The sequence below is a fragment of the Carex rostrata genome, chromosome 27, assembly GCF_964058835.1.
Source record: "Carex rostrata chromosome 27, lpCarRost1.2, whole genome shotgun sequence".
Taxonomy (NCBI): Eukaryota; Viridiplantae; Streptophyta; class Magnoliopsida; order Poales; family Cyperaceae; genus Carex; species Carex rostrata.
The window spans coordinates 4,050,315-4,077,385 of record NC_135944.1 but is presented as its reverse complement, the minus strand read 5'-3'; the positions used below and the strand labels follow the sequence as shown (position 1 = coordinate 4,077,385).

The 27,071-nt window shown below is 33.9% G+C and overlaps 1 protein-coding gene across 4 annotated transcripts; it reads right to left on the bottom strand.

Annotated features, from left to right (window-relative positions):
* Positions 1-2,963: 2,963 nt before the first annotated feature.
* On the bottom strand, positions 2,964-26,918 carry LOC144544904 (uncharacterized). Of its 4 annotated transcripts, none has more exons than XM_078293451.1 (8): positions 26,429-26,918; positions 10,540-12,105; positions 9,787-10,034; positions 4,033-4,218; positions 3,826-3,954; positions 3,611-3,741; positions 3,455-3,530; positions 2,964-3,356 (listed from the first exon to the last, which is right to left on the bottom strand). In XM_078293451.1, the coding sequence occupies exons 1-8, from the start codon at positions 26,916-26,918 to the stop codon at positions 3,159-3,161; spliced, it is 3,024 nt and encodes a 1,007-aa protein (XP_078149577.1). In that variant the 3' UTR covers positions 2,964-3,158. The 4 variants fall into 4 exon arrangements, with proteins under 4 accessions (XP_078149577.1, XP_078149574.1, XP_078149575.1 ...); XM_078293448.1 differs by lacking the exon at positions 26,429-26,918 and adding an exon at positions 13,528-15,802; XM_078293449.1 differs by lacking the exon at positions 26,429-26,918 and adding an exon at positions 13,543-15,802 and having other exon boundaries at positions 10,540-12,108.
* Positions 26,919-27,071: the final 153 nt, after the last annotated feature.

Genomic DNA, 27,071 nt, shown 5'->3' with positions numbered 1-27,071 from the left:
TCAACTAGTTGCCCTCCTCACCAGGTCAGATATCCTCTCTCGTGACCTCCATCTCAACAGAATTAAATAAGAGTTTGTTTTTAATTAGTTCTATTAATCTTTTTAATTTTAATCACATGTTGCTTGCATGCAAAAGAATGGTAATTCAATTATTTTACAAAATTGCCTTCAAATTGCCTTCTCCCTGACAAATTGTGAGAGAAATAACTCAAACATTTTATTTCTGGTAAAGATTCACTGGTTTGAGCACAATTTTAACTATTTTTGTTTGACAATTTGAATAATTCATGTCACACAGTATCTCAGAAATGACCAAAAGAACGAAGGTGATGTATTAGAGAATAAAAGTGGGGACCCTGAGAAGGATCGAGAGAATGAAGGTGTCATTTTCATAGAATGCAAAAGGATGATGCAAAATTCTCAAATTGATGCTTCTACCTATATATCATTACTCAATCTTGTACCTATCATTCTTTTTTGTGTAGTCGCTGGTTTTGTAATACTTTTTTAAAATTGTAGTTCTTGTTTTAAATGTTCTAATTTTTTTAGAAGCAAAAGGAGAAAAGAAATCAATATGTGGAGTAAGTAATTATCAATTGAGTAATGTTCTTGCAATTTTGATTTTCAAGTAATGTATCAAATGAGTAATGTATAAATTCAGTAATGCATGAATTACGTGGGCATCTTTAATTGGCGTTAATATGAAACAGAGAAGAAAAACAATAGTGCAGTTTAGTCTAACACACAAAATATACGTTTATTAAGCAGAAAACAACAATTTAGTTTACAAAAAAATGACAAAACATCAAGATTGCTGAAAAAGTACTCGTTATATCAACTAAGCTATTGAAGACAAAACAACAAGCTGCACCAAAATATATCACAATATAATCCCAAATTTTACCTATACCAAAATATAACCCCACAGTTAAGTAGCTTTACAAAAGGATCTAATTAATTACGACCTAACCAGTCTTCAATTTTGTGTCATGTTTCAAGTTTTGTACTAGCAATGACGTACAATTCTAAGGGCCTCCAAAATCATCAACAATCTTCATGGCCATCATGCAAAGATAATCATATCTATGAAAATAAAACTAAAATAAATATGTGATAACAAGAACATACAAATTGGAGAAATATAAGCATAAAATGCACAAGACATATTACCTCTCAGTGTCAGATCGTATGGCTTCGACATATCTCATATCAATTTGATTTTTCTTCAAACCTTGATTCGCTTCTTTGGTCCACCTTGGCAGCACATAACAATATTGAAGGTGCATCCCAAGGGTTCTGTATGACCGTTATGGAATGTGAACATAGTCGACCTTGAAATTCAAACCCCTTGCAATTGCAACTACTTCGTTGTTGGCTTTGTTCACTCCTTAAACGAAATCATGCTACTTAAGGACATCAAATGACAATGTTCGTGCAACATCCATTTTTCCTATATTAAGTCGGTACGGTACAGCTTTCAGGTTTAAAGAATGAATGAAACATGCAGTTGATATCAATGCGTATTTTTAGTTAACTTGTTTATTTTTGTCTTTATATATTACAATTTATTCAAAGGTATTGGCTAACCTATATCCCTATTTAAGTTCCTAAAATAGATTTTACATTCTTTTAAAAAATGTTGTATCAGTACTTTACTGAATATACTTATGCACACCAAAATAGAAAATGTGCATCACTTCTTTTGGTACTTTACTGAAAACTATGTTTCAGTAAATTTAATCCGTGCACCCTCAAACTCAGAAAGTTAGGTTTTATTAACCCTCATGTACCAGCTACGATATCAGTACCAGATATTCAATATTGAGAGAGAGAGAGAGACCTTACCTGAGTTGAGAACTCAGAGGCCAACGATTTGATTGTTCGAAAATTAGGAAATCGAGGTACCAGCTCGAAGGACGGCAGCGGAAGGAAATGAGAGATAGCAGCAGAGCTCGCCTTCAACAAATGGAGAGTCGGAGAGAGAGGCGATGACGGTGAGAATCTCCCTTCTCTCTTTGTTCGTCGCCTGAGAGAAATAAGTTCTCCGCCTGACAGAATCGCAAGGGAGAAGCAAAGACGGGGATGGAGAAAGAAGGGAAGCCAAAGGTTGTAAACGGAGAGAAGAGAGACTGACGGAGAAAAACAATTAAAATTTCCGTCCTATTTTCTTTATCAGCGAATCTGTGATAACACTAATTTTAAAAAAAATCTGACGGCAGAAGAAATCTGCTCACTGAAGAGGTCCTGTGAGCACGTCACAGCCCTAGCTTTACTCATAATTGTATGCTGTTAAATTTCTTATAATATTTTCTAATATTGTGGCTATTTTTTTTTTTAATAATGCCTTCACTGCAGTAAGAGACGGATTTAGTTTATTAATAATAAGTGCTTCCACCTCTATAAACTAAAAATTCAGAAGGTTCCTATAATTCAAAATATTTTCATTTTATAAGTAAAAAAGTTATTTCATTTTGAGCAAGTTGAAAATAGTATTTAGAGCACTATATTTATTAGTTTGATGAATAAACGGCTTCAAAGAAAACCTTCATCAAATAAAAAAAAAAGGAAAAGAGACGCACACAATAAAATTCGGTCCAAGCGATTAGGCGCATAAGATAAAGCCCCTCTAAGCTAATTAGAAAATATGATTTTTTTTTTTTACAATCAAATTATGTGAATAGAATCTTTAGAAATATAAAAGAAATCGACCAATTGGCGGACCCTCTTGTGGTTGTGGATCAAATTATGTATTCGGAAGTTAGATTAGGGGCATATTATTTTTTTCTCTTTTTAGAAATTAAGAAATGAAATCTTTGGGGATTTTTTTTTTTCGGAAAATAGCTGAGACCACACAATTCTCAATGTAAGCAATTGCAATGTTTTCTCAAACTTTTTGCCGAAAAATTTAAGGAAATAAATTGTAAGCAATTACTCTGTAGTAACTTGTGCCAAGATGAGAATAATTTCATGCATAAGCTTACAATAATAAGTTTCACAGTTCCACACAATTGTGCCCCAAAACTTTTTGTGTGGGCCATTTGTACACATAACGACATATAGAAGTTTTCCAAATTATAATTTATTTCTCAAATTGAAATAAGTACAACAAAACCAAATCATTTGAAGGAGGATTTGGGGCGCTAATTCTTGTTGATATTTTATTCTTCAGATTCGTATGATTCTTCTAATTCGTCTGATTCTTCTGTAAATAAAATTTCCTGTAATTCTTGAAATACTATTGATGTTTCTGTATATAATTTTCTTTTCTTAATTTCATTTTGAATATCCTTCTTCTCATTGAGATCTGAAAAGATTAACTCGCCAACTAGCTGTTTCCTAAACAAGTCAATGTCATCCTGCCAAGTTGAATACATCATATATAAGTACAATGAACAATAATTTATTTCTTCTATGCAAATTGCAAGATAAACCATTATAAAGATTAATAGTGTACCTGTGTGAATTCAGTAGCAAGCTTTGATCCATCCCATAATTTCATGTATTTGAGTGCAAATAGACCACAAGAACACCTAAAACACCAATTGGGATACTCAATCGAATGATATAAGTTCTACCGAAATCAAATGAACAATGATGTAAAATATCATACCCGTCTTCTTGTTGTGGTAAATTCGAAATAACAGATATAGGCCAATTAAGTACGTTGATCTTTGGTCTCCATGCTTGTAGAGTACCTTGGGAATCAAGTGCAGCATCAATACACACTTGAATTCCTAATCTCTGAATGGAAAAATGCAAATATATGATAATCATTACATAGTATGATAGAATATGCGAGCAATACTTATTTGAGAAAAGATATACCAGCTTATGAGTTGTTTCTTTATAAGTAGCGCCCTCTAAGTTCAAGGAATTCAATATCTGGAATTCCTTCTTTGAAGCATTGAAAGCCCCAACAAACCAATGGTTTTGTTCATAAATTGGCAAGAACACCTACAAATTATGAATGTGAGTTCCAACTAGCAAGAATTGAAAGTTGTAATGTGTAGCTCATATACTAATGAAAATTACCAGTTCATTTTGAAGGAAACCCTTCCCCTTCTCAATGATGTGTTGATGAAGTTTATCTCGTTTATCTCTTTGATTTATTGATGATCCCCATGACTCCAATAGCCGACTATCAAGTGTGTTAAGTATCAGGATTTTACGTAATGTACTTTCTTGATTGTTCATGATACCAATATAGCAGTTGATAACCTGCGAAATTTATTCATTTGTAATTAAGAGTGAAATATAATGATTGAAACTCGAGAAAGCGGACAATAAAATATCGTAAATATTGTGCTTAGTAGTGCCTTTGGCCAACATTTGGTATGAATGCCAGTTAGGCATTTAACTATACAACTATCCATGATTAAATTTAAGCTTAAAAATTAAGAACACAATTTGATTCGATTGCCCAGAATTATACAACTGGTGTTGAGAATGAAGGATAAAATTGTATCAGACCCGTTAAGCTTCAAACCCATTTAGGAATCCATTTGTAATTAAAGAAGAGCAGCTATAACTTTTAGATGCATAGGCACCCGTTAGAATTAATAGGGATTAGGGAGCTGTTATGTTTTCCAACAGCTATATTCACTTTAGCCTATAAAAGACCCAACACTGTACAATAAAAATGTAGAATGAAATATATTTTTCTCATACAAATTTCTCTGTCTCTATCTCAAAAACTCAACATGGTATCAGAGCATGGATTGAAATCCTAACTCAAAACAGAAAAATCAGCAACAACACAAGCAGCTGTAAAACCAAAGAACAATTAGCAACAGCACCAGCAGCTGTAAACCAGAAAAATAGCAACAGTACCAGCAGCTGTTATTCTGCAAATTCCACAATCAGCTAAGGAAGAACTGCAAGTAATCCAATACTGAAAAAAAAAACTCTCAAAGAGCTGCACAAACATAGCAGCCACTCAAGGAGAGGGTCCTCAAATTGAAACCAACGTCTCAAATAGAGCAAGCGCCATAAAGGCCACCAGAAAATCAAATCCAAAAAACTGATACAAATCAAATACCAGTAAAATCGAAAAACATGCCTCAACTTGATTTCTCAAAACTCATAAAGGAATTAAAAGAGTACCTTTTCCCAATCTCAGACCCATTGCTATCCTCTAATCTTCACGACTTTGCAACAGTAGTGACCATGAATAAAACAGAAGAGCCATGACAAGTAGCCGTGAGCGGTCCACAAGCCGATGGCGAGGGACACAAGGCTCTGGCACTCACTGTGATTAACAATTCTAAGGTCGTAGGTCGAACACACCGAAACCCTAACTCCAAAAATCAAGGCGAGCGATGTACAAATTGCAAGAAGTCGGGGCATACCCGTAACAGATGTTGGTACCTCTGTCACGTCCCTGGCATGAACGGGTCAATTCCGACCCGGTTATCTCTGGAATTGGGCCCGCACTTGTCAGTAATGGAGGCGAATCAACTGGAGACTGGACAGATACGCTCTTCGTGCAGCACCAGTGCTGATGCATCAAGCGGATGATTAATTGAAGGATCCAATCGATGGATCAGATTGATTCCACTTAGATTGTCATCGTCTATAAATATAGGATTAGTTTGCTGGATTGAATAATGAGGATTGATTTCTGAATTTTAGAATTTCTTATACCTTGCTTCTTCGTTCCTTTGTATCTCTTTTACCAGTTTAATAAAATTCCAGAATTCCTTTTTTCCAAGCTTTCTTTCAATTTCTGTGTTTCTTAACTTGTCTGCACTAAGGGTCGTCACACGTGGTATCAGAGCCCTCAAGATTGCATCTGGAGTAGCAAGAATCGTGACAGCCAAGAGAACTAGACGACCACTAATGCCGATAACTCGCAGCACCGTAAGCAGCGACGAGTTGACCATGGATTTAGAGACACTGATGACTAGGTTCTTGCAATCAGAATCAGTGCAACATGACATGAGCAACCGTTTAGGCCAGCTTGAGCATCAGACAGCAATGGCGAACAAGCAACTCCAGGCCAATACTCAAGCTACTAGCACCAACACTCATGTCATTGCCGTAATGGATCAGAAGTTAGATGCCATGTCTCAGGCCCATTCTCAGCAATTCAAAGAGATAAGTACTAATATGGGTGAAATGGCTCGACTGATGACAGCAATTCATGCAAGAATTGGGGGTTCCACACCCGACAATCCAGAGAGTAGCAACATGGGCCACCACACAGTTGTGCAACCGGAAGTTCATGATACGGGCAACCCAAGAAGAAATGAAATTCCCATCCAAGGTGTAATCTTGGAGCAAGAACAACCAAGAAGGGGCGAAATACGCCAAGAAGGGAGGCAATCTGAACAAAGAGTGAACCTGCCTCGAATGGATTTCCCTAGTTTTTCAGGAGTCAAACCGACGTCTTGGGTAGAGTGTTGCAATTTCTACTTCGACATGTACCAAATTCCTGAGGAGTATAAGTCAAGAATGGCCACTATGCACTTCACAGGGCCAGCTGAAGACTAGTACAGGTGCATGAAGTCTGATGCAAGGAGGGATCTTGGTGGTTCTGTGAACAACAAAAAGAAAGGATCTGGTTTGATAGAGAGCCATATGAAGATTATTAGGAGGAAGAATCACGACCAATTTCTCAAATTGGTACAAAACCGAAAAAGTTACTTCAAACTGTACCAAAGATGTGAAGTTTACAAAGTTAGATTGAGGCCAAAGGGTGGGTTGTGTGAGTTAAGTCAACAGGAAAAAGGAATTCCAAGAGTGGCGACATCAGTCAAGAATGACGGGTCAATTCATGGGTTACAAGCATCTACACCCCAAATTGATTGCCTCAGTGAAGATAGGAGTATCAGAAATATGCGAGAAATGAATCTCGAGGACGAGATTGATTTGAAGGGGGAGAGATTGTCACGTCCCTGGCATGAACGGGTCAATTTCGACCCGGTTATCTCTGGAATTGGGCCCGCACTTGTTAGTAATGGAGGCGAATCAACTGGAGACTGGACAGATACGCTCTTCGTGCAGCACCAGTGCTGATGCATCAAGCGGATGATTAATTGAAGGATCCAATCGATGGATCAGATTGATTCCACTTAGATTGTCATCGTCTATAAATATAGGATTAGTTTGCTGGATTGAATAATGAGGATTGATTTCTGAATTTTAGAATTTCTTATACCTTACTTCTTCATTCCTTTGTATCTCTTTTACCAGTTTAATAAAATTCCAGAATTCCTTTTTTCCAAGCTTTCTTTCAATTTCTGTGTTTCTTAACTTGTCTGCACTAAGGGTCGTCACACGTGGTATCAGAGGAAAACTCAACATTGAGCATTTACGAATTTTTGGTTGCACATGCTATGTACACAAAAATAAACAAGATAAGTTAGATTATACCTCAATTAAGGCTATATCTGTGGGTTATTCATCACAAAAAAAGAGATACAAATGTTATGACCCAATAAATAAAAAATTATACATCTCTAGAGATGTAACTTTTTTTTAAAATGAGTCATATTACAAAGAAAAAAGTAATGATGAAAATATTATAGAACCTCTTAAATTTTTTGCATTGCCTCATCTTAACTCACCAAGAGAAGAGGTAAGGCCGATAGAAAATGAGGTTGCACCCGAAAATGAAAATGAAGAGGAGATAGAAGAAATTCTCTCAAATGATAGAGATCAAAACATGGAAGAAACACCATTGAGAAAGTCGGTTCGAACAAGACAACTTTCAACAAGGCTAAGAGATTTTATAACCTACAAGGTACAATACCCTATTCAAAATTTTATTACATACGGTAATATCTCTTCCAAACATAAATAATTTTTGACCTCAATTGCAAAAGAACAAGAGCCAAACAATTATGAGGAAGCCATAAAAAATTCTACATGTACCAAAGCCATGAAAGAAGAGTTAAAGGCTCTTGAAAAAAAATGAAACTTGGGTTATTGTGCAATTACCAAAAGACAAAAAATCCGTAGGTTGTAAATGAGTATATAAAATTAAGTATAATTTCGATGGTACCGTATAACGGTATAAGGCTCGCTTAGTTGCAAAAGGGTATACTCAAACCTATGGTATAGACTATCATGAAACATTTGCACCCGTGGCCAAAATAAATATGGTGAGAATACTATTTTCTATTGCAGTTAACCAAGATTGGAAACTATATCAAATGGATGTCAAAAATGCATTTCTTCAAGGAATACTTGAAGAAGAGGTATATATGACTTTACCACCCGGTCATGAAAAAGAAAGAAACCATGAATTAGCTTGCAAATTGAAGAAATCAATCTATGGATTGAAGCAATCTCTAAGGGCATGGTATGGCAAACTAAGTTCTTATTTAAAATTTTGCAATTTTAAGATTAGTAGTGCTGATCATTCCTTATTTACTAAAATTGAAGGAAATGACACTACCATTATCTTAATATATGTAGATGACATTATAATCACCGGAAATAACCAAGAAGAAATTAATAAAATAAAATTTCACTTGAAGAAAAAATTTGATATCAAAGACCTTGGTTATTTAAAATACTTTCTAGGAATAGAAATAACACATTCCAAAAATGGTCTCTTTATTTCTCAAAGGAAATATACCCTAGATTTGTTAAAAGAAACCGATAAATTAGATTGTAAATCAGCCTCAACACCAATAGATGGTAGACATAAATTAAATAGCGAAGAAGGTGAACCATTAGATGATATAAATCGATTTCAAAGACTTGCTGGAAAATTAATATATTTAACGGTAACTCGACCGGATATATCATTTTCCATTAGCCAAATTAGTCAATTTATGTATGCTCCAAGAACACCCCATTTGGAGTCAATAAATAGAATTCTAAAATATATAAAAAGGACAACCGGAAAAGGGATTTTCATGAAAAATAACAATTCTAATAAAGTGTGTAGCTATTAAGATGCAGATTGGGTTGAAAGTTTTGATAGAAAATCGACAACCGGATTTTGCACATTTGTAGGCGGAAATTTAGTCACATGGAAAAGCAAGAAACAAGGTGTCGTGGCAAGATCAAGCGCCGAGGAGGAATATCGAGTCATGGCATCCACCGCAAGCGAGCTAACTTGGATCAAACAACTCCTTGTGGATATTGGAATTAAAATTGAAGAACCAATAAAAATATTTTGTGATAATCAAGCGGCACGACACATAGCAACTAATCCGGTGTTTCACGAAAGAACGAAACACATCGAGATGGATTGCCACTTCATTAGAGAAAAGATTCAAACAAAAGAAATTGAAACTCCATTTGTGAGAAGTGAAGAACAATTAGCGGACATCTTCACAAAAGGTTTAGATCCAAAACCGTTTGAAGGAAATCTAAGCAAGTTAGGCTTAATTGATATCTACAAGCCTAACTTGAGGGGGAGTGTTGAGAATGAAGGATAAAATTGTATCAGGCCCGTTAAGCTTCAAACCCATTTAGAAATCCATTTGTAATTAAAGAAGAGCAGCTATAACTTTTAGATGCATAGGCACCCATTAGAATTAATAGGGATTAGGGAGCTGTTATGTTTTCCAACAGCTATATTTTCACTTTAGCCTATAAAAGACCCAACACTGTACAATAAAAATGTAGAATGAAATATATTTTTCTCATACAAATTTCTCTCTCTATCTCAAAAACTCAACAACTGGTAGATACGATAACATAACAAATCAAGGAAATGGAAAACGAGGAGCAAAACTATTAGAACTATTGTTGCATTATGGAACTAGACCCCACCAAGCATTGCTGAGATAGAAGGTTTCTCATTATACATATATAACACAAACGTACCTCATCAGGAATCCATTTGTCTTCTGTATTAGGAATCCATCTATCAATTGGTTTGATGAGACACTGCATCTTCTCAGCAGTCAATCTGGCATCACCTATAGCTACTATTTCTTCTGACATTCTTCCTCTCAAGCCAAACTTAAGAAAACTTATGGACCAGATGTCACAGGCTCGTAATGGGAATTTGTATGATGGTGGAATGTGCTTCTCTACCAAGTCAATTGCTGCCTCCTTTTGCGTAAATTTCCCTTAATTTTATTCATCAGAAGAAAATGGATAATAATCAACTAAATTGGATGATTAATTATTGCATCAACAAAAATATTGTGTTGTTAACTTGTTACATAATCAAATAATCGGGATCAAGCAAGGACACTACACGATTCATATTTCCATTACAAGAATCCAATTATAGACAATTTTTTTCAAACGTCCATTATTGGTGTGTAACAGCTGGCCCAGACAAAACAAATAAAGATTTTAAATCTAAAAGGTAAGCAGAGCTTTTTCGCATTTGGGTTGGAACAAATATTTTTTTAAATAAAGATGAAAATAGTTGTCCACAATAACCATCTATTAGAAAATTTAAATTACAAAGTTATGCTCTACACGTTCAAAGTAAATGAATGACTTTAAATATTGCTAAATGCTGGAAAGATTTCTTTATATTAAAAGAAGTTGTGCTGGTACAGGTTTCAATAAAACACTACAAAATTAAAATTATACAAGCATAACAAGATGAAGGTTGCTTACCATTACTGCTTGCATCTGACAACCAATTATGAGAGCACACCAAAGCTTCTAATGTCCTTGGACCCAATTGATTCGCAAGTTTTTCGAACCTCATAAAAATACTGTCTTGGTTCCAAGTAAATCTATTCGAAAAAGCTGACTCGGAGGGTAGTGAAGAAACAGGGATAGCAAGAATATAACGTGCTATCCTTGAAAGAATTGGAAATTTTGATTTTTTATCCTTCCACCATCTTAAAATGTCAAAATCATCACCTCTGATATCCACACAGCCTTCTTGCAAGTATGTCTTAAGTTCTAACATTCCCCGATCATGTTTATTTTTTAACTTAATGCATAGGTTCCCAATAAATTTTTCAATTTTATCTCTGTCAGAGATGTGTTCCATATAACAACGTTCTAGGTAGGTCGATTTGAATCGGGGATCCAATAGAGAGGCAACTAGCAATACATCATTGCAATCTTTCAAATAGTTGTCTGAAACTTCCCTCAACCAATCTAAGAATTTTTCTTTATCGTATTGATTATTTGTATAGAAAACTACATGCGATAGTGCATCATAGATTTCAAAAACAATTTTCAAAAACAAGTTCGACGTGGGATATTGAGAGGAAGAGAGAATGGTAACTGCTTCATAAATTGGTTTCATAAGTTCGACAGCACTTTCTACTTCATTCCAATTTTCACATAAAGGGAACCTCTCATTATCACCTTTATATGCATCAAAAACATCTTTGTATGCAAGTGCATTAGATAGCATATTCAATGTAGTGTCCCACCTCCTAGGATCATCAAGTTGAAGAATTTTAGGTTCAATGGCAGGTTGATTAATAGGATGCATCGCCTTAGGATCTTCTACAAAGAATTTTATCATCTTCCTTATAGATTCAAATACTGTTTTCAGTTCATTCCTTATAAAGTTCAATAGTTTATTGAACAACCCATTGATAATGCAATGTAACTTGATTGCCCCAGCACCCCAAGTCAACCCATCTAAAATTTCCTTGGAAGACTCAATATTTATTATTTGATCAGTTGTAAATGCAAGTACCTTTTTAGGAAGCTCCCAATTGTCTATGCATCTCTGTACTTGTGCAGTTATCGCCAAAGGATTCCAATCGGTTATAATATTTATACCAATTGTTCTTCTGACCAAATTAAAATCATTATCAATGAAGTGTGCTGTAACACAGACATAATCGGTGGGGTCTCCTCTTGCTAGGTGGGCACTAAAGCAAACTCTTTCTAGGTGGGCTGAATTTACAAAGGTTTTCTTATGGATATTTTTAAACCTTTGTCTCTCTGTTTGATAGAAACCTAGGCACTTCGTCTTAATATATGTCACATCAACCGGAGTGTACAATGGCTGAAGGTTTTTTGCCCATGCTATGAACCAAGTACTCTTCACAAAATGGAATGGCAGTTCACATGAGATTACGAGCTTAGCAAGCAACTCTTGGCATTCTATCTGATCATATACACAACTATTACTTCTATTTGAGTGCTCAGAGAAAGCTTGATCAAGGTGTCTCCTCTCAATAATGTTTTCTATGCCAGCCATAGAATTACCTGCTTCAAATCACAAATAATATATAAAAATATATATTAGTGTTAAATTCTATTTATTAATTTCAAGTTATCTAAAAAGAACTATGTTTATTTCATGTTATGTTCTAAGAAAAAACAATGTATACAAAGTGCACAAGAATATTGATAATGAAATGTGGCTCTTATTTAAACTATATGAAATTCTTTACAGCAACCATACATTCGTTGTTTATGATCATATTTTATATAAGACCTCGACATATTCATGCATTTGAATCATATATAGTTTTCTTTGCTTGCTATATGTGGCACCAATTAATTCTAATTAGAAACTCTTTGTACTAGTAAAGTAAAAGTGGAATTGGGATTGGTCACTTGGTTGGAGAATCAAAATCGGGTGAATCGGTCAGAATCGTCTGAATCGGATCGGAAACTCGGATATTTTTGACAAAAGTTTGTTTTGTACTAAAAATAATAGAAAAAAATTGATAAATAAAATAGTTTTGATTTCTAAATGAAATAAATATATAGAAGAAAAATAGAGGAAGAAAATCAAACAGAGGGGGGTAGAAAATATGAAAAAACAAACATAAAAATGTAAAATATTGTGGAAATGGATGGCTCCAATGAAGACCGAAATGGAGACAAGAAGTAAAAATTAAATGCAGCGCTAAATATGTCTTAAATCTTGTAAGTGGCCCCATCTCTCAATAAGAGTGTTTTCGTTGCTTGGTTCATAATGGACCAACTACTTTTTCTATCTATGTACTTCATGGACTTGTACACTGAGTCCATTTAAGATGTGTCTATTGGCCTTTCTTCTCCACAGGTGCCAATCTTCTTCCTTCCCAAATCAACTACGCTTTCTTCCGATAAACCCAAATTGACGCAAATAAAAGGCAGAATCGGCTTATCTTGGAGAGAATCGCCTCCAAATCACCACTATTTAATCTGGTTTTTCTATCAAAAATTGGTGACCGTGTAACTCGGTCAAAAATCGGATGGGCATCGTCTGATTCCGGTCCGGCTCGGCCGAGTTTGCATACTATGCAGATTACTCAATATATGAAGCCCTAATAAATGACTTTAATTTTTTAACAGCAGAATATGGAAATTGACTTCGCCCTGACTATACTAATAGTTTGAACAATTCAACAACAAAACTCAGGAAAGTGTCATGGCTAAACAGGCTCAAAATTTTAAGATCCGGGAAAAACAGAGTGCTATTTATCAACTCTCTAAATGGAACTATCTAAAAGAAGAAGAGAAGAAGAAATTGCATGAGCCAAAATAAGCTACAGGAACTGTTATAGGCTGTAGCATGTGTCAAATAAATAAGTACTCCATCACTATTGTAAATAACTTATAGCTTGTGACAAAGTAAATCAAGTAAACATCATATCAACAACTATAAAAAAAAAGGTATATATATGGATGTCATACCAGTAGTTCTTCGACTAGCTCTCAACCAATTGTTGCAGCAAACCAAGACCTTGGACATCTCTTCGTCCACTGTAGAACAAAAGATCTCACGAAGAATATCTTTCATAGGTTCTGTTTCTGATGTAAATGAGACAGAAGTGGGAATAGCAAGAATATCACGTGCCATCCTAGAAAGAATCGGGTACACTAATTCATTATCCTTCCACCAACCCAACACATCAAAATTCACATCTCCCTCTTCCACCCGACCTTTCAAATACTTCTTCAGCTCTGGTATTTGAGATAAACGGTCAAATTTGTCTATCTCTGTGCTCTCACTTTGATATTTATTGTACAAACTGCAGAAGGATTTATCAAAATCTTCTTCTTTGCCAATGAACTTCCCAATGCAGCGTTTATGGAATCTTAATTTGAACCGAGGATCCAACAATGAAGCAATCAGCAGTATATAATTACAACTAGCCAAATACCTATCCAATTTTTCTAGCGACTTCTCAATAGCATCTTTGGTACAACCAGATAAAACAAGTGAAGCCTCTGATAGGACATCAGTGATTTCAAAAACATATTTTAGAAGTAAATTTGATGTGGGAAATTCATGGGAACAGAGCATCACAAGTGCATCATTTATTTTATTTAGAAGGGGAACAACTTCTTCCACTTTGCTCCATGATGCATTCATGTCAAAAAATGTGCAAAGAACATTTTTATAGATACAAGCTTCATTTAAAATATTGAGATAAAAACCCAATACTCCTTTGTTAGTAAGCACAAATTCAAATTTACGTGCAAGATTATGTTGCACTGCAATTTCGTTGAAATAGCACATTTTTTCTGGAAATTCATTCAGGTCATTCATCATTCCCCTAAGATAATCTATGTCTGAATTAATTGCCATGTAGATTTGAAGAGCTATTGAACGAAAACAGTTCAGAATGCACTTCACCTGAAATGTTGGACTGGACTTCTCTGCACTTCCAATGTAAGAATCTTCTGACGATGCAAAAACTTTATTACAAAGTCCCCAATCATTTAGGACTTTCTCATAATCAATTTCTTTTATTGACCATGGATCATTGTACTCCACAAACCCAATTATTTTTTTGAACAACTTGAAATCATTATCAATAAAATGTGCTGCAACACATGATATAAAACATGGGTCTTTTGGAATATAGAACCTCTTCACACTAAGGCTGACTTTAGAAGTTAGCTTGGTGATTTTCTCTTTCAACTTGGCTTTCTCTTTTTTATAAAAGGTGAGGCAGTCTTCCTCAACATCCCTCCGAGTTACATGTCTATACAATGGCTGAAGGAATCTGGCAAACTCTTGCAGAAAAGGATTCTCCACATGTTCCAACATGCTTTTGTTATCGATTACCATTTTCACAAAAAGCTCTCTGTTTTTTTGCGGATCGTACTCCAATTGGTTCTCTCTGTTTCCAGAAAGTTCTGTGCTTATTTGTTGGACATATCCCAAATGGTTTTCTCCCAAATTATTCTCTTGGGATACAGAAGGTTCTGTGTTTCTTTGCTGGGTGTTTCTCAAATGGTTGTGTCTGTTTCCAGAAGAGTAAGATGGTAGAGTAGTTCTTGCATCCTTGTTTGAGGGCTCAGTAGAGTTGCAACTATTGAAATGTCGCCAAAGTTGAGATGTTCCGTGTTTCTTGCTATCGCAACTTAGGAGTTTATCACAATTGTTACATTTTGCTTTTTTAATACCATCAGGCAGTTCTACCTTGGTAAAACAATCCCAGATAGACCTTTTGTTTGACGGTCTCTCTTGAACCTTTTCTTTTCGTTTCTTCAGCATACTATCAGAAATCTAATTTTGCACGATTTTTGAAATGATAATGGAATTGTAACCTGTTTCATAAGTGATGTAAATCAAAATACTAGCAACATAGATTGACTGAATCATATTTGATTTACTAACTAATATGGCGAAATACACTTTTATAATCATGTAGACAATAATTTGTATGCAGAGAAGATTGGAAAGCACCATATCTTTCTTGATTACTAGATCTAAGTTTCTTTACTACAATTCATAACTGGGAATCAAATTAACAGTATAAACTAGCAAAAAGAAAAGAGATTACTGGACATACCGCTTTGGATTTGTACTGTTAATGTTATCTGATCCTTGGATCTATGCTGATGCAAATGGGCATGGATCTAGATGACAGCAACTGAGTTGATTGCAGAGAGATATCTTCTTGGCTGTTCTTAACAAATCTGTGAGACTCAAATAAAAATAAAAAATAAAACAAACCTGTTCAGATATGAGGTAGATACTTAAATTTGACAACAAAATAGAATGAGCTGACCTCACAACTGTAAAAGCACCGCATGGATCTCACACATCACTCGATCTTCTTGGCTGTTCTTAACAAACCTGTTCTCTCTCTCTCTCTCTCTTTGCTTTTGGAAAAACCAAGTTGGAGGCAGAGGCTGGTGCCTGGTACCAACGCTCTTTCTTTTTCTAAAGCTCTCACTTTACTTTTCTATTTTCTTTTTCTTTTTTGAAAAAGCTCTCTCTCACTCTCACTTAATTTTTTTTTTTTTAGAGGAAAAAAAAACGTTTTCTCTCTCTTTTCGAAAAAGCGAGCTCGACTTTTAAAAAAAAAAGGAACATGGAACGAGAACTCTGTCTCTCTGTTTTTCTGTGGCATATGGTTAGTTTGTATTTAGAAACGGGTCGGTCAGAAACCAAAATTGATGTAATATGTGAATGTGCCTAATTGGTTCAGAAGAAGACTCTTATTGGTCCATTTATTTTCAATTTCTTAATATTTTATCAACATATTTGACCAATGTTCGGTTGCAGTTGCCGAATCACATCAAGATTCGGTTTAAATATTGAATCAAATTTGATAACATAGTTAAAAGGATGCTACATGTTTTATTGTGCTTCTCTTTTCATTGTTTTAATTAATAATTTGTTTTATTTGAACTTCTTTATTCACCAAACTAATGCAAATACTTTAAGTACTATGGTGGTGTTTGGTTGTGAACTAAAGTTAAGGAAGCTTAAATTGATTATTCCAACTTAAACCGGTCTAAATTATTAATACTTGGTTGAGGTCTAAAGTTAAATCATGGTTTAAAGGAGAGAGGGAAGAAGAAAAATGGGCTAAAAAATAGAAGGGGGCCAGTGGTTGGACGTAAAGGTTGGGATAAAGAATTGCGGTAAAATATAAGAAAGTAGATCTCAATCAACAAATAACTTTATCCTTAATAACAAAATTACAGCATATAGAACTGACTGACACATAATAACAAAATTACAAATTAAAATAATAATTAACTATCGCCAATACCAATAACTAAACAAAATTAAGAAAATAAGCATAATAAGAGAAGATAGTTAAGGCATCCAACAACCCAAATCAATTTATGAAGAGTAGAACTAGGGTGTTCTTAAGCTCACAAATTATTTGGTGAAGTTACAAAACTTATCATAATGACTTCAAATGATGAGCTCAAACCCAGTGTTGTAAATAACAGTATGCGGTCGTCAGACAGACAGGATACTGCCAAGTAATTAATTAGAAATAATTGAGAATAATCGGTCATAATAGGAAATAACCAGCCGATTAGTCGGAAAAATCCATAACGGTTTGATCACCGCTAACGACTAATCGGCTTAAACGGACGTTTTTTACAACACTGCAAAAACCATTGAATTAATATTCTTCATGAATGATGTGTTTACATGTCTTTGCATATGTCTTTTCAGAAATAATAAAATTTAAATGCTGCACTTTTTTATTTTATGATTTTAAATCGAGAAGAAAGATGACAAACACATATATAACATATGTAGAATATCTTAAAACTAAGAATTTTCCGTTCATTGACTACATAGTTTTTCTTTAATAATTGTAGACAATATGCATATGAATTTAATTATATATTAGATATAAAGCTCTGCGTTTCTTGGTTCATTCATTGAATATATTTATAGCTATATATTTTGAACTATAAGATAGTTAAAAAATATATATATAACTAGTAATGATTTTAGCTTATATAAACTCGCGCTGTTTTTTATATATTTATCAAATTGAGTTAAAAACAAGGGCAATATCAAAAAGATAAAAGAAGGAATTTAATTAACATCTTAGATTCAATCCAATTATATCTTATTGAGCAGGTAAAGTTACCGGAGACTGACTTGATGCTTACCATTTAAATTCTCCGTTTTATGGCTGCAGTTTGTGTGAAAGAAAGTAAAGTGAACACGTACATAATTATTTATTAATTAAAATGTAGAAAAAGATTAAAAGACAACACCACCTCTCTCTCTCTCTCTCTCTCTCTCAAGTCTGAACACTCTAACGGAGAATCAAGACTAATTTAAGCCAAGGCGGCTGTTTTGGCAAAGAATCTGCATTAAAATATAATTTACGGTACAATCATGTTGGAAAGTTTGTTCAATAATTGTCTTTTGTTGAAAATTGTTACACCCGTAATGTGTAAGACAAATACCAAATACCAAAATTATTGTCTTCTGTTAATTGGTTCAATAATAAACAGAAGCCAGAATTTCATTTGTTTATTATTATAAACAAAATGATCAAATAAAATATTTTATTTCCCAGTTAATTAATTATTACTAACAAATTAAGAGAAAAATTGTCCAAGAAATTAATTAGTTGTTCAAAATTTTAGTTCAAAAATTGTTAAAACATTGTTATTAATAATTCATGAAAATTTGTTAAGTTCTTGTACAACTATATCTATATGGCATTTATTTTAAAATATGATTAAAATTCTCGGTACAGACTAACAGTTATAATTTGTGTCACAATGATCTAATTCTCGTGCTCTATTATTAATTAAGTATCTATTGTTCTATGCATGATTGTCGTTTTTATGTTTATTTCCTCCAACTAATTAACATAATGAAAGTAATTCGTGAATTGAAACATATTAAGGTTTTATAATAAGTAATTAGTAAGAGTGGGTAGTCTAGCTAATTTAGTACTAAATGGTGATTAGTATAATTAGTACAATTGCAATTATGTTTCTTTTTTGTCAACAGTTATCATTTGAGCATTGAGAGGAGTAGGTTGGTGTCTAAATTAATTAGACCAATCAATGCTTGATGCTTCTCTACTAGGTTGGTTGGGTGGTTAATGATGTCAGATCTTACACACACAGGTTGCTATAATTACCTTATACACACAATTCCAAACTCTCACTAACTCTTCCATCCACTTTAGACGGGTCCAATTTGGGTTAGGATCTGTTAGCCTGCTTATTGTCCATTAATTAAAGCCTAGTCTATTGTTATAACAGGCCAATGTTATTGGGTCTAAAAGTATTTTAACAACCGAGCCCTCCAGTATATATCATGGAGGCAGGTGGCTCTGCTTTTCGATTCTAGCTATGAAAGTGGTATTTTCACGGGGATACGGTCCTTGCTCTCTATTGGCTGGTGAAGAATTCATGGGGTACTTCATGGGGCGAGTCTGGCTACATCCTATTATATTTTATTTTGTCTGCATATTTATTAAATTTTATTATTTTTAGTTTTATTTTTATATGAATCAATCAGTTAAAAAATGAACATCCCAAATTTACCAATATCATTGTATTCTTACAAGCCCTTCAGACTGGTCAAAACAAAGTTTAAATGTCATTATCTTTTGTATGTGCGTCCAAAAATAAAATATGATGGTTTAATTTTAATATTTAAATTTTAAATTATTAACATTTAAAACGTAAATACATAAAATAAAAAAATTGAATCCTCTTTTTGAGTAACCATTTAAACTCGGGAGATCTAGGGACAAATTAATTAGGCTCAGCTAGTGTTTGAATAAAACCCGTTAAGGGTATACCCGCCCGTACCCGCCCGTACCCGCCGGCTAGGGTATCCGTGCCCGAGCCCGGGTATGGGTCGGGTACTCGGGTACACGGGTACGGGCAAAAACCGGACCGGACCCGTTATTTTAGACCAATACCCGAGTTTACCCTACCCGAGTTTACCCGTACCTGACTAAACCCGTACCCGACTACCCGTACCCGTATACCCGAGTACTGTTCATCACAGTTCAAAATTCAAAAAATTTGATTTTTCCCCCCAAAAAAATAAGAAAAAAACCATAAAAAACCAGAAAAAAAAAAAAAAAACAAAACCAGAAAAAAAACAGCAAAAAAAAAAAAAAACTGCGAAAAAAAAAAAAAAAAAAAATACCCGTACCCGCCCTACCCGTCAAGGGTACACGGGTACGGGTATAGGACGGGTAGGGTATGGTTTTTGAAAACTATACCCGCCATACCCGTACCCGAATACCCTTCTACCCGAGTATACCTGTACCCGAGTCGGGTATACCCGGGGTACCCGTACCCGCCCGAGTATAAATACTCTAGGCTCAGCTATAGTAATAGTGTATAGCAGGCTAGCAGCGGATAGAAAAAAAAAAAAAAAAATGCACATCGATATGATTGATGGACTTAAAGTAACAGAATTCGAATTGCAAATATTGGGCTTTTCTGCATTTCTCTATTATTAATTTAGGGGAACGAAATTAGAATTGTACGGGCCTTTAGAAATTGTTCACTAATTCTGGCCCATTAGGCCCACTTAATTGGCCACCGCACAAACTCTTTTTGTTTTCTAAGCACTTAACGGTCATTAATTGTAATGTATCCGGTTAATTTCTTATAAATTTTTTTATATAATTGTGACTAATTTTTTTTATTAATAATGCTTTCACCGAGTAAGAGACATATCTAAAGGTTAATTACGATAGCCTAACCACCCCTATAAATTAAAAATAAATAAAGAAACCACTATAATTCAAAATATTTTTCATATGATAATTAACAAAAAAATTATTTCACTTAGCGCAAATGAAATTCAAGAGCACGTACATAATAAAATTTAGTTGGCGAATAAAGGACCTAAATTATTATGAAGGCTTCATTAATTATAACAATGAAAAGAGACCATTAGGAAGTTAATCGAATACACTAGTGTCCTCTATGAAACTACGCAAGCGGATTGTTTTCAGATGACGAATTCAAACTGTTGATACTGATTTACTTCACAACATGAGTATTGTGTTTACATGCAAATTTTGGAAATTTTCAAAGTCATTTTCTATGGTGATCAATTCACCATATTTCAAACTAAAATTAAAGGTTCAGTAGTGTCATCAATATCCCTGTATAGTCAATTTACACTTTTGTGCCTCTTTTGTCATGTTTGACTTAGTCAAAGCCGACAAGATCTTTAATTGAATAAAGGTCTGGCGTGTGGGACCTATCAGGCAGAGAGATGAAGCTGATTCGGAGAAGAATGAAACTCATTGGCGAACAGGGGGCCCTTCAGTCAGGGAGATATATAGAGCGCCGGTTTCATTGACTTGGGTGCACTTGGAGTACGCGAACCAAATATTTGGTTTGCGTGAACCGCGTGCACCGCGAAGAGATGAAATTTTTGTTGAATTCCTCAACGGTGTTTTTCTTGTCTTAATCCGGTGCTAGTAGAGCCGCGATATTTCTTCATAAAGGCTTTTGGTGAAACGTATTTATTCAAAAATTATCTTTTTTACATATTTAATATTATTGTTTTAAATTTATCTTTTTTAATGATATATATAAAATTAGCAAAAAAATAATGAGTTTGTTGTTGAATAAGGAGTTTGTTTTCTTTTAAAAAATATACATTTTCAGCAACTACATTAATCTGGGAAGAGAGCCAAGGTATTAAAAAAATGTGAACATAGTTAGGAGTGTTCATTGGTCCGTTTCATCGGTTTTTTAACATAATTGAGAGGGTTTAGATTAAACAGTTCAGTTTTTTCGATTAAATGGATCGGTTTGTTTCATTTTAAAATTGGCTTAATTATTCGATTCGGTTCAAAAAATTTTATAACCAGTTAGACCGAATTGAGCAAAATTTTCAAACTCATTCCCTAACCGAACAAAATATTTTAAAAAAAATTCAAAAATTAGTTTAACACCGGTTAGACCAAACCAATATATTTTTTAAATCTATCTTAAAAAAAATTAAAAATTAATAAAATATATTTATGTTTATGACTAATCTTCTTATTTCGATTCAACTGAACAAATTGAAATTTAGTTCGGCTTGATTTTAGTTCAATTAATAAATTTATTTTGATCAGTTCAGTTGTATTTTTAAAAACTTAAGAAAATTTTAGTTTACCTATCTTATTTCAATTTTAATCAAACATAGCGACTTTCTTATTGTCATCCTTTTACCCAGGACAGAAAGAAAAGAAACATTTGTCTTTTGACATTGAGATGTTATAAATTCATGCATATTTTGCTCTTGACTTTTTTTTAAAATTTTTAGAGAAAATGCCCTTAGGAAATAGAATTGACGTTTTCTTAAATCATCTAATCGGAATTCAAAATCAAACTGAGACTACTGGAATTTATTTTTTATTTGATGAGATTCAGGGAATTTGTCTATTAACACAAACAATACCTTCATCTTTTAAATTTCTTATATAATTAATAATTTATGCTGTTGAATTTCTTATAATATTTTCTAATATTGTGGCTATTTTTTTTTAATAATGCCTTCACTGCAGTAAGAGATGGATTTAGTTTATTAATAATTAGTTCTTTCACCTCTATAAACTAAAAATTCAAAAGGTGACCACTATAATTCAAAATATTTTCATTTTATAAGTAAAAAAAGTTATTTCATTTAGAGCAAGTTAAAAATAGTATTTAGAGTACTATATTTATTAGTTTGATGAATAATCGACTTCAAATGAAACCTTCATTAAATAAAAAAATAAAAAAAAAGAGACGCACACAATAAAATTAGGTCCAAGGGATTAGGCGCATAAGAGCATCTACATCCGTGAAACTTTTAGAGTTTCTAAATAACTGTTAACTAATTTTTAGAAATTTTATCTCTGAAAGTTTCTAAACTCCCACATCCTTGAAACTAAAATTAGAGTTTATTAATTGCCACATCAGCAAATAAATTACAGGAGAAAATAATTTCAGCGAAAACAAGGAGCAAAACTATTAGAACTATTGTTTCATTATGGAACTAGACCCCACCAAGTATTGCTGAGATAGAAGATTTCTCATTATACATTTATAACACAAACGTACCTCATCAGGAATCCATTTGTCAATTTCATCATCATCAATTGGTTTGATGATACACTGCATCTTCTCAGCAGTCAATCTGGCATCACCTATAGCAACTATTTCTTCTGACATTCTTCCTCTCAAGCCATACTTAAGAAAACTTATGGACCATAAGTCACAGGCTCGTAATGGGCATTTGTATGATGGTGGAATGTGCTTCTCTACCAAGTCAATTGCTGCCTTCTTTTGCGTAAATTTCCCTTAATTTTATTCATCAGAAGAAAATGGCCAATAATCAACTAAACTGGATGAATAATTATTGCATCAACAAAAATATTGTGTTGTTACATAATCAAATAATTGGGATCAAGCAAGGGCACTTCACGATTCATATTTCCATTACAGGAATCCAATTATAGACCATTTTTTTTTTCAAACGTCCATTATTGGTATGTAGCAGCTGGCCCAGACAAAACAAATAAAGATTTTAAATCTAAAAGGTAAGTAGAGCTTTTTCGCTTTTGGGTTGGAACAAATATTTTTTTGAATAAAGATGAAAATAGTTGTCCACAATAACCATCTATTAGAAAATTTAAATTACAAAGTTATGCTCTACACGTTCAAAGTAAATGAATGACTTTAAATATTGCTAAATGCTGGAAAGATTTCTTTATATTAAAAGAAGTTGTGCTGGTACAGGTTTCAATAAAACACTACAAAATTAAAATTATACAAGCATAACAAGATGAAGGTTGCTTACCATTACTGCTTGCATCTGACAACCAATTATGAGAGCACACCAAAGCTTCTAATGTCCTTGGACCCAATTGATTCGCAAGTTTTCCGAACCTCATAAAATCACTGTCTTGGTTCCAAAGTAATTCAGCCAAAAAAGCTAACTCGGAGGGTAGTGAAGAAACAGGGATAGCAAGAATATGACGTGCTATCCTTGAAAGAATTGGAAAATTTGATTTTTTATCCTTCCACCATCTCAAAACATCAAAATCATCACCTCTGACATCCACGCAGCCTTCTTGCAAGTATGTCTTAAGTTCTAACATTCCCCGATCATGTTTTTCTTCTAACTTAATGCATAGGTTCCCAATAAATTTTTCAGTTTTATCTCTATCAGATATGTGTTCCACATAACAACGTTCCAGGTAGGTCGATTTGAATCGGGGATCCAATAGAGAGGCAACTAGCAATGCATCATTGCAATCTTTCAAATAGCTGTCTGAAACTTCCTTCAAGCGATCTAAGAAATTTTCTTTATTGTATTGATTATTTGTATAGAAAACTACATGCGATAGTGCATCATAGATTTCAAAAACAATTTTCAAAAACAAGTTTGATGTGGGATATTGAGAGGAAGAGAGAATGGTAACTGCTTCATAAATTGGTTTCATAAGTTCGACAGCACTTTCTACTTCATTCCAATTTTCACATAAAGGGAACCTCTCATTATAACCTTTATATGCATAAAAAACATCTTTGTATGCAAGTGCATTAGATAACATATTCAATGTAGTGTCCCACCTTCTAGTATCATCAAGTTGAAGAATTTTAGGTTCAATGGCAGGTTGATTAATAGGATGCATCGCCTTAGGATCTTCTACAAAGAATTTTATCATCTTCCTTATAGATTCAAATACTGTTTTCAGTTCATTCCTTATAGAGTTCAATAGTTTATTGAACAACCCATCGAGAATGCAATGCAACTTGATTGCCCCACCACCCCAAGTCAACCCATCTAAAATTTCCTCGGGAGACTGGTCATTTATTATTTCAGTTGTAAATGCAAATACCTTTCTAGAAAGCTCCCAATTGTCAATGCATCTCTGTACTTGTGCAGTTATCGCCAAAGGATTCCAATCGGTTATGATCTTTATACCAATTGTTCTTCTGACAAAATTAAAATCATTATCAATGAAGTGTGCTGTGACACAAATATAATTGGTGAGGCCTCCCCTTGAAAGGTGAGCACTAAAGCAAACTCTTTCTAGATGGGCTGACTTTAGAAAGGTTTTCTTATGGAGATTTTTAAACCTTTGTCTCTCTATTTGATAGAAACCCATGCATTTTGCCTTAATAGATGCCAGATCAACCGGAATGTACAATGGCTGAATGTTTTTTGCCCATTCTATGAACCAAGTACTCTGCACAAAATGGAATGGCAGTTCACATGAGATTACCAACTTAGCAAGCAACTCTTGGCATTTTATCTGATCATCATATATACAACTATTACTTCTATTTGAGTACTCAGAGAAAGCTTGATCAAGGTATCTCCCCTCAATAATGTTTTCTATGCCAGCCATAGAATTACCTGCTTGAAATCACAAATATATATAAAAATATATATTAGTGTTAAATTCTATTTATTAATTTCAAGTTATCTAAAAAGAACTATGTTTATTTCATGTGATGTTCTAAGAAAAAACAATGTATACAAAGTGCACAAGAATATTGATAATGAAATGTGGCTCTTATTTAAACTATATGAAATTCTTTACAGCAACCATACATTCGTTGTTTATGATCATATTTTATATAAGGCCTCGACACATTCATGCATTTGAATCATATATAGTTTTCTTTGCTTGCTATATGTGCCACCAATTAATTCCAATTAGAAACTCTTTGTACTAGTAAAGTAAAAGTGGAATTGGGATTGGCCACTTGGTTGGAGAATCAAAATCGGGTGAATCAGTCAGAATCGTCTGAATCGGATCGGAAACTCGGATATTTTTTACAAAAGCTTGTTTTTTACTAAAAATAATAGAAAAAAATTTATAAATAAAATAGTTTTGATTTCTAAATGAAATAAATATATAGAAGAAAAATAGAGGAAGAAAATCAAACAGAGGGGGGTAGAAAATATGAAAAAACAAACATAAAAATGCAAAATATTGTGGAAATGGATGGCTCCAATGAAGACCGAAATGGAGACAAGAAGTAAAAATTAAATGCAGCGCTAAATGTCTTAAATCTTGTAAGTGGCCCCATCTCTCAATAAGAGTGTTTTCGTTGCTTGGTTCATAATGGACCAACTACTTTTTCTATCTATGTGCTTCATGGACTTGTACACCGAGCCTATTTAAGATGTATCTATTGGCCTTTCTTCTCCCACGGGGGCCAATCTTCTTTCTTCCCAAATCGACTACGATTTTTTTCCGATAAAACCCAAATTGACGCAAATAAAAACCAGAATCGGCTTATCTTGGAGAGAATCGCCTCCAGATCATGAGAATTGGTCGAGACTCGCTTGATTCGGCCGAATTACCACTATTTAATCAGGTTTTTCTATGAAAAATTGGTGACCATGTAACTCGGTCAAAAATCGTATCGGCGTCGTCCGATTCCGTTCTGACTGGGCCGATTCCGGTCCAACTTGGCCGAGTTTGCATACTATGATTACTCACTATATGAAGCCCTAATAAATGACTTTAATTTTTTAACAGCAGTATATGGAAATTGACTTCGCCCTGACTATGCTAATAGTTTGAACAATTCAACAACAAAACTCATCCTAAGTGTCATGGGTAAACAGGCTCAAAATTTTAAGATCTAGGAAAAACAGAGTCCTATTTATCAACTCTCTAAATGGAACTATCTAAAAGAAGATGAGAAGAAGAAATTGCATGAGCCAAAATAAGCTACAGGAACTGTTATAGGCTGTAGCATGTGTCAAATAAATAAGTACTCCATCACTATTGTAAATAACTTATAGCATGTGACAAAGTAAATCAAGTAAACATCATATCAACAACTATAAAAAAAAAAGGTATATATATGGATGTCATACCAGTAGTTCGACTAGCTCTCAACCAATTGTTGCAGCAAGCTAAGACTTTGGACATCTCTGTGTCCACTGTAGAATCAAAGATCTCTTTAATAATATCTTCCTCATATTCTGTTTCTGATGTAAATAAGACAGAAACGGGAATAGCAAGAATATCACGTGCCATCCTAGAAAGAATCGGGTATACTAATTCATTATCCTTCCACCAACCCAACACATCAAAATTCACATCTCCCTCTTCCACCCGACCTTTCAAATACTTTTTCAGCTCTGGTATTTTAGATAAACCATCAAATTTGTCTATCTCTGTGCTCTCACTTTGATATTTATTGTACAAATTGCAGAAGGATTTATCAAAATCTTCTTCTTTGCTAATGAACTTCCCAATGCAGCGTTCATGGAATCTTAATTTGAACCGAGGATCTAACAATGAAGCAATCAACACTATATAATTACACCTAGCCAAATACATGTCCAAAATTTTTCGGGACATTTCAATAGCATCTTTGGTACCACCAGATAAAACAGGACAAACCTCTGCTAGGATATCACTGATTTCAAAAACAAATTTTAGAAGTAAATTTGATGTGGGAAATTAAAGGGAAGAGAGCATCACAACCACATCATTTATTTTATTTAAAAGGGG

What these genes read in the sequence shown, in the direction of transcription:
- LOC144544904 (XM_078293448.1), bottom strand. Translation starts at nt 15,340, where the DNA reads ATGCTGAAGAAACGAAAAGAAAAGGTTCAAGAGAGACCGTCAAACAAA. An exon ending in AGCTAGTCGAAGAACTACTG is followed by an intron (nt 12,106 to 13,527) that starts GTATGACATCCA and finishes GATTTGAAGCAG; the next exon opens with GTAATTCTATGGCTGGCATA. An exon ending in AAGAAACAACTCATAAGCTG is followed by an intron (nt 3,742 to 3,825) that starts GTATATCTTTTC and finishes TTTTCCATTCAG; the next exon opens with AGATTAGGAATTCAAGTGTG.